At 34.8% G+C, this 9,295-nt stretch overlaps 1 protein-coding gene across 1 annotated transcript; it reads left to right on the forward strand.

Annotated features, from left to right (window-relative positions):
• The first annotated feature begins 284 nt into the window (after positions 1–284).
• On the forward strand, positions 285–1,815 carry LOC119631991 (histidine-rich glycoprotein). The gene is made up of 2 exons (XM_038024651.1): positions 285–387; positions 848–1,815. Exons 1-2 carry the CDS (start codon positions 382–384, stop codon positions 1,616–1,618), a joined length of 777 nt encoding a protein of 258 aa, XP_037880579.1. The 5' UTR covers positions 285–381; the 3' UTR covers positions 1,619–1,815.
• Positions 1,816–9,295: the final 7,480 nt, after the last annotated feature.

Here is a 9,295-nt window from a genome sequence, read left to right on the forward strand (position 1 = left end):
ATAATAATTATAAAAATTGTACCGGACTTTGTCATAATTATTATGCGCATCATGTTTGTAATGCCGTTTAGCTTATAGCGCAACACTTTCAAAGTTAAGTCATTCGCTTGTGTGCGTTGTTAGCTAATTTCTGATTTGAATTTCGGTTAAATGATTAGCGGTCAGCTGTTTCGATTGCCTTATTTCCCCCTCATGCACGTTACACACCAATAATGATTATTATTTCCTTTTCTTTATTTCAATTTTAACATTTAGTATAAAATGCGTGGGATTCACTCTTTATCATCAGTTAACTTTTCAGCGTTCAGCACAAAAGAGTTCGAGTCTTTTTGTCGTTTTTCTTACAATAATTTATTTGGGATCAAGCGTGAGATCGTAGTAATGAAGGTATAAGCAAAAAAAAAAAAAAAAATTTAAAATTTTTTTTTGAAATTTCATTAAAAGGATTATATAAGAATTTTTGGAAGTCCTTTTCTTTGTTCCGCGACTCATATCGAATTGAAAGTCATTTTAAGTGCAATGTTCGAAAATGTCTTGCTCTTGCGCGGGCTTCTTAAAAATATTCACAAATTCAAAGGATCATCCCGTTTGGAGTCATCCATGCCGTAGCTTGAATTTGTTACGAAATTTCGGCGCCTTCCCTTTCGTAGCCTTCTTTCTTTGAGTAGAATTCGATTTAACGATTCACGTGAGATATTGGAGTTTAGCTTATTGACGGACTCAATTTTGATCACGTTTCGTACAATACTAACGAAAAGATTTTCTTTAAGTTATCTCTAATTAAGTGAATTAAAAAAAAAAAAGAGAAAAATTTGAATCTCACTTCTATCTATTCATTGCCATACAGGCTTTCGTAGGCATTTTGATGATCGCTTTGGCTTCAGTGCACGCTGGAGTTTTGTCTCATCATCATCATACCGATGAGATTGCAGACCACGGTCACTATGTCGATCATGGGGTTCATCATGGTGTTGATGTGCATCATGCCAATGGCGTTCACATTGGTCACTCGTCAGCTATCGTCATTGATGGCGATCATGTGACTGAACATCATCCGGTTTATCACCATGATGGTAATCAGGTGGCCGGCGTTGATGTAGTACAGACAGACGTGGGAGGCGCCGGGGCTGGCGGTGTTGATGTCGCTCTCGCCGGTACTTCGGCCGCCCGGGTAATACATCATGAGCCCATACATCAAGTGGAATCGGTGCATCACGTGACTAGAGTAGTGCATCATGAACCGCATCACTTTTTGCATTACACAAATCCCGTGGTCGATCATCATGTTGTTCATCAAAATCATCATGTCGATGAACATCATCATGCCGCCGATTTGCATCATACTGAATTGCATCATGGCGATTTGTTACATCGTGGCGTTGCTCATCATACAGCGGCGCCAGCAGCTTTACATCATCATCATCATCATGGTTATGCTTATCATAATAATGCAGCTTTAGTACATCATGCACCAGTAGCCGTTCATCATCATCGCGATGCCGCCGTTGTTCATCGGGTGTATCCCGCCCATCCCACACATGCCGATATCTTGACCTTTGCCAAACATCAATTACATGGCAAATATGGTAAAGTGAAGATCATTGAAAAGCATTACTAAACGATTTCCTCTTCGCTCCCCCATCTCATCGGTCGTTCGGTCTCTCTTATAACTAATTTATTGTATTGTAAACAGTTGAAGAACCGCTCTGCTCTGCTCTGCTCATGCATTCATCAAAATCAATGTTATTGTTATTATTATCATGATTAGGTTAAGTCTTTGATTTTCTTATTATTATTATTATCTTCTCGAGTTTTTTATTTTTTTTATTTTTATTTTTATTTTTTTATTATTATTGTAGTATCGTTTTAGCAATATCGTAGTAAGCATTTTCATTTGTTTAATAAAAGGAAAGTTGAATGAAACATTTTTTTTTTTAAATTTTTTTTTGTTTTTTTTTGTTTTTTGTTTTCATTCTATTCAATCACTCAATCATCGCATTCAAAATCGTTTGTAAATGAGTGCGATTGTCATTTATTTGCCATTAAAATGCGATAAACATTTAACGATAATGTCTTCTGTAAAGTTAAGAAATGAAAGATAACGCCTACCTTCCTATGGATAAATGGAAAAACAAACAAAAAGGCAGACAGGTAGGCAGGCAGGCAAACAACTGTTCGGTCCATATATCAAACAGCGGGGGTGTATTTGCAGTTCCGAACACTTTGACGATATAAACGCTATATACACGAATGAGTGTTAGACATTAAATGTATTGACAACAACAAAAACAACAACAACAACAACAATAATAATAATAATAATAATAATAATAAAAACAACAAAATTAATAAGAAGAAATGATAATTGAAAACAACAAACTTGAAATTCAACTGCAGTATAACAAACAACACTTGCGTCCTCAAATCAGCTAAAAAATTTGATGCAGTTGAGCAAAAAAGAAGAAGAAGAAGAAAAAAAAAAAAAGAGTAAAAATCTAAAAAATAATAACAATTGCTTTAGAGTTATCTTGGCATAGCGATAGAACCCCTGGCACGTTCACTGAGTCTTTATACCAAAAACACGAGTTTGTTGCCTGTTTTGTGGTGCTGCTATTGTTGTTGTGTATGAATGTTGTATGCTAGTGGCTGTGTGTGACTTTTTGTTGCTGAGTGCCACAACTTCTAGCCGAAGCGCATGGTGCGCATGCTTAACACGTGGCCGGCCTTTACTTGCCTTGAATGTTTATTTTACACAGCACACAACCCAACCGATCACCATTTATGTATAGCTTTTGTTTTATATATTTTTTTTTTTTTCCTTTTTTTTTATTATTTTTTTAACAGCACTATCATTACTGCCGTTGTTGTCGTTGTTGGTTTTCCTTTGTTTTACGTTAGTCATGTTGTGCAGTTTTGTTTTTTCCACTCCGGTGTTTCAATTGAATTTGGATTGCAGGTGAATTTTTTTTTTTTTTTTTTTGCTTTACTGTAACAGCTCAAGAGCAAGCAGCACAAAAGTCCATAAAGTTACAGAAAAATGGAGAGATTTCAATGAGAGCTTTGAACGGAAAAGTAAATAAAAGAAAAAATAATCGACCAAATACACCGTAAAAATAATCGTAAAGTTATGTAATGCCAGGAGGAACTTATATAATATACGAAAAATATCATTAGGAGTAAATAATTTCCGTAAACGTAAAGGACCGAAACTCGCAAACTGAGATGTTGGTGAAAAATTTCTAATTAATATTAAGTGTAAGAGTGTAGTTGCGCGATCAAATTGGATGGCATTTTAAGGTTAAGAAGCATAGCCAAGTAATTGTGGCATGAGTTTGGCAATTTCCTTGCAAATCGAATCGCGCTTTCAATTTAAAAAAAAAAAAAAAAAAACAACCGCATTTGAACGCTATACAACGGATCGTTCACAAGGTTTTAGCTAGAGAGTCAGTTAGAAGAAAATTTAAGTGAATGTTCAGGAAGAGCTTTCGTCAGAGACAAATAGACAATGACCTGCGAGAGTATTGTAACTGAGTGCAATGTGGAAACTAAAGTTATGTATGGAAGTGCAGTAAAACTTGGAAGTCTTGGAAATTACTGGAAATGCTCTAGAACTGGCTCAGAAATAAATTAATCCCATGGTTATAGACTTTTGCATTATACACTTATATGCAATTCCCCAAATGTTCCCACGACCTTGCTTGCTAAGAAGAGATTTGAATTTCAATTAAGAAACTTTCGAAAATGTCCTCGAACTTCTTCTCGTTTACATCGTCGCCGACTTCAATGAGTTCGATCAAATACACGAAAAGTTCACATTGTTTCGCAATGAATTTTCTCTGTATCTCTATAGCCGCAACGGTACACAAAGAAAACATGGAATCAGCATCAGTTCCTAATCGAATCCAATGCGTTTCATGTGATGGTTCGCAACATTAACATATGAACTTGAATGAAGTTTTCAAAAGTTTTAATCGAAATTTTAACTTTGATTTATATATGGTTTTCGCTCACTGTACATTTCGCAAACGATACAAACAAGTGGCTAATGATACATAAATGCTTTTGGTGAACTCGCTTGATATTTTCATTTATTGAACGTTACAGCAACAAATACACAACAGGAATAGGGTAAAAATTTACAACAAAGGAAAAAGTATAGCGAGGCCTTATTTGGTGGGTCTTGCGGTCGGCAAAGAGAAAGGAGCAGAGGAAAAGTGAAACAACTTAAAACAATAAGCCTTAAGTGTTGGCGGCAAAACAGTAGCCATCAAAAAACAAACCACTACTGGATGTTCAATGGTCATGTGTTTAAGCAGTAGTACTACTATCAACCAACCAACCAACACAGTTTATAAAGCTATAGAATAACAACAACAACATTAAGAAAAATAAAAAATAAAAACAAAAAAACACTTATATTTTTCAATTCAATCGTTGTTGTTGCTATTACCCCACTCTATAACTGAAATATAAAATATGAGCATAGGAAATCCTAAAGCCTTCGAAATGAAGTGAAGCTTTAATAGCAACGATTTGTTGTACTTAAAAGAATCTTTGAAATAAAATCAGCTGGTTTGTTTGTTGCTGTGCTTTTCCGATTTTTATATTTGTTTGTTTGCTTGTTTGCTTGCCCGCTTGCTTGCTTGCTTGCTTGCTTGCTTGCTTGCTTGCTTGCTTGCTTGCGACCACAGTGCCACCACCATGACAAGTTAAGCAAATGTTGTGCGGTTATGTGTGATTGCTGAAGAGTCGTGCTTTCAAAATCAGAAGAAGAAAAAGAAGTTGGGTTGTAAACCCAGCAGCACGACTTTTTCACTTTGACATTTCAACAGCGAGGCCCTGGACGGGAACTATTTACCATATACGAAAAAAAAAAAAAAAAATAAAAAAAATAAAAAAATAATAATAAAAAATATTAAATAAAAAATAACAATACATTATTGACTGGAGGAGTTAAACGTCAGTCTAGCATAACGTAAATGCCTGCCTATCTACCTATTGATTGAGACGGTTGCTGCTAATAAGTGCCAAAGTGTTTATCACGACTAACAATGTTTCTCTTCTTTTTTTTTTTTTTGTTTTCGTTGTATTTGTATTTTTTGTTCTCTTCTGCCCAAACAAATCAATTGGCGTTTGTTTCATTTTCAGCACAACAGCAGACAGACAGACAGACAGTAGATGAGCAAACAAACAAATAAACAAATATCATCATATTCAAGCAACAACAACAATACCAACACCAACAAGTGGCAATTCATGGCATAGGCAGATTAAATGCACAAATACTGAGATAAATACAAATATCTTGTTATTATTGGCACAATTGTCACTTGTGAAGGGTGAATGAATGAATAAAGGAATGAATGACTGAGTAAATGAATGAAAAGGTTACATGCTATAGTATAAGTTTATCCAAGTGTTAAGATACTTTTCACATCGGTATATACCGTTGATACCGCGTGATGATCACACAATTAACAAAACGAAAGGCAATCATTGATTCGCTCGCTCATTGCTTGCATTATTACACTCGCACACACACATATATATATTTTAACATAATCCCAATATGATAGATACTTCAAGTACTTAATAACATTTTTCACTTGCAATTTCGTAATGATCGTAGTCGTTTTTGTGCAAACACACAGGCGTACAGGCGCGATCTTAATCGTCAAACAAACGTGGCTTAACGCTGTTTGTAAACGCGTTTAGAAGAAAATCTTCATTTTAGATGGATTCCTTAATAGCCCTGCTACCCTATTGCAAGCGGATTAGCGGGCAAACAACTTATACAATTTCAAGCTAAGAAATTATGCGCAAAAATTCAAATTTCTGATGCAATTTTTATAGCCGTAAGCGAATCAACAACAACAGACGAGATATTGATTTATTGTTGAACAGGCAGACAGACAAGTCCGATTGAAATCATAATTTCAAGCCTTTCAATCACATGACACGTGAACCTCTATATACGTCTGCTATTTCAATGTTAGAACACACAGAACAGACGAAACAATGACTGAATATTCATACTTACCGTCCTTGGGTGGGTATAAAAACTGCCAATGAATTCATTTGTCTTCTCTATCGGGACCAATTGCATATTAAATATTCACCCGACTCTAATGAATATGGTTTTTATGACAATTCTTTCATCCATATCGGTTGTCTATATGAATGGACGCGTTTTACATCAGTGAAGGCGTTGATATAAGCAATTCACGGCTGAGGGTATAAATTGAAAAAATTTACGCGTATATATAATATATATATATATATATATATATGTATGTATAAGTAGTCGTCTACCTTCTATCATTTGGTGATGGATATAAGGGAAAAGGAAAAATTATATGATTTCCTTTCTCAACTCAATTTGTTGCCATCGGAAATTGCATGCTTTTGCATGCAAGTTTTAGTAGAATCTTTTCATTTGTGTGATGTGTTACTCAGCGTTACGAGCGACATGCGGGGATAGCATTGTGTTTTTGTGTATATCAATCATTTTATAGCGCCCGAAGGTTTCCTTTGCGCAGAGATTATTATCAGTACAAGAAGTCTTAGCCCGTAATATGTTGAGGTGCGTGTGTTTGTCTATCTGCTTGGGTTGCGTCGTTAGTAAAGTGTGCAGGCGTGGTTGCAGTATTCTCTGTAAGGGCAATTATTTACAAATTTCTCGACGTCATTTTAAACTCAACGGATGGATGGATGGATGCTTATACATTAACCTTGTTTTCCTTCCCTTATGCGTGTGTGTGCGTTATCCATGCTTTAAAGAAAAAGGATGTTTCCACTTTCTTTTCATCCACTTTTGCAATGGGGAACGTATCCCTCCCTACCGAAATGCATGAAAATATAATTAAATTAAAAAAATCTTTTTTAATTCTATAGCCTTTTTTGAAAATACTGCTGGTTTCGATCGCTGAATCGAAAAAGTACATTAATCGATTCGAACTGATAAAGTTTATTTAATTCAGCCAACATACAAAATTTGAAATAATGTCTCTTATTAACTTGTGTGATATCCATTAAATCAATGCGTTTTCACTCTAATACTTACTCAAGTTTACTTACATCAAGTCTATGCATTCGTTATACGATGAGCTTTCTTTGTGATAAATCTTTGCCAGAATGCTTGCATTTCCTCATAGCAGGATGTTCCAAATACCTGATATAGACGAAGAATTTTTTACCGTCTATTGATACCAAGTCTATGCATTCGTTGTACGATGAGCTTTCTTTGTGACAAATCTTTGCCAGAAAGCTTGCATTTCCTCATAGGAGGATGCTCCAAATACCTGATATAGACGAACGATTTTTTACCTTCTATTGATAGGGGCTGTGCTTTCGTGAGTAGGCCTATCGATGTATCTTAACGATTAGAAATGTCTACTTCATGTCGTTGCGTTTTGAATGAAGATTTATTAATGTTGACTTGAATTTCGGTTGCTTACATTGATAGGCAAACAAGTGCCAAAGTCTTTGGTGTCCTTTGCACTAGGCAAGGGCTTTGTAAAATCGATAAGATTATATAACAGTCGTCGGATACCTGAGCAAGATAATTTCGATTATAGAAGTATTCACTATCCTATCATACATAGTTAGTTTTACTATTTCACCTATTCTCCTATTTCACCTATATACAGCATTTTAAACCGAAATGATTCATGATCCATAGAAATATCTAAACTTGATGAGAAAACTTATTGGAAGCGTCTTAAAAGATACATATAATGTAATGGCTTAGACTTAATGTTTTTATGATAAGTTGAATGTCTTCGATGCGGGGCACATCCCATGTAGTAATTTTACAAGCGTATAGGATATGATTCTAGTCGACAACTGGTAGCTGTTTTATGCTGCCTCATAATTTAGCTGCAATCATCATTAACATGCAGTAAATGACTTGCGTCTCAAATAGTCAGTCAGTCAGTCAGTCAGTCAGTCAGTCAATCATTCGCTCACTTACAGGCTCGATCGCTTATTCACTCATGACTGCATGCAGTCGGTTAGCCAATGAGTCAGCTTGCCAAATTGTAACTAACCAGCCAAATGGCGAGACAGTCAGTTAGTCAGTGTTGCTGGCAAGCAACATGAGTAAATGCCAGGCATGCATCTCCGAAAACACCGGATCCACCTCTTGTATATTATGTATAATAACGCCCGCGCGTGTTGTCTGCTGCTGCTATTGTTGTTTAAGCCAATAACCAATGTGTATTTTAAATTGCATGCAACAATTGCTTTACGCTGCTGCCACGCAGTGGCTGCAATTTACTTAAAAAAAAAAAAAAAAAAAAAAATCCAAAGATCAACACACAGGAACACCAGGTAATGCTTTAACATAGGAAAATAAAAACGTATTTATATATATATATATGTTGTTGTGTGCGGTGTTGGCAGTTGGTAAGTTGGTTGTGTTTTTTTCTTTTCTTTGCTTTTGTTTCCTTTTTTCTGTTATAATTCAACAAAAACGATATTAAAACAATAATAGCAACAAAAACCAGACGACCTTAACAAATAATGTAGAGCCTCTGTTGGGTGGATTGTATTATATGATGGTATTGTTGTTGTTATTGTTATTTTTGTAACAACCAAATCATCATACACTAAATAATGGAAATTGGAGCAATCTTCTCTCGTTTTTTTCATTTTTAACAGATGGTATACGAAGCTACTGGTAAAACAGCTTCTGTTATTATACCTTTTGGTTACCGTTGATGCTTTTATTGTTGCTGCTGATGCTGTTCTAGACATTGTTGTTGCATTTATACACTCCAAAGAAATTCTATAGCTTAAATTACATTTTCATTCGTTTCTTGCTGCCTCGCTATCGGTAATGATGAGCTTGGTATCTTGAGGGTTGATATCTTCTTGATATCAACAAATGTAAAACAATTGAGTCAGTAGCCAACATGCTGGCAACGCAGGATACAAACACACTGACAATGCCAATGAACGGACGGACAATTTTATATAGTAGTTTAAAGTGTAATTACTAGCCGGGCGTCTCTTTTAACTTTATTTCATTGCTTAGTTGTACACGTACTTAAAAGGATTTTTAATTTTTTGACGTCAAATTCTTGTCTACAATAAACTCAAACAAATTTGTTTTAAATGTTTTGTTTTTAGAATTTTATTTATTATTTGTTTTGTCTTTTTGTTTTTTTTTTTTTTTCTTGTTTTTCTTAGTTTGGTAATTTTTTCCCATTTTTATTAATTTTTTATCATTTTATCATTGTTTTCATATACATACATATATATATATATATATATATATATATATATATATATA

This window comes from Glossina fuscipes, unplaced genomic scaffold (genome assembly GCF_014805625.2).
Source record: "Glossina fuscipes isolate IAEA_lab_2018 unplaced genomic scaffold, Yale_Gfus_2 1, whole genome shotgun sequence".
Lineage (NCBI taxonomy): Eukaryota > Metazoa > Arthropoda > Insecta > Diptera > Glossinidae > Glossina > Glossina fuscipes.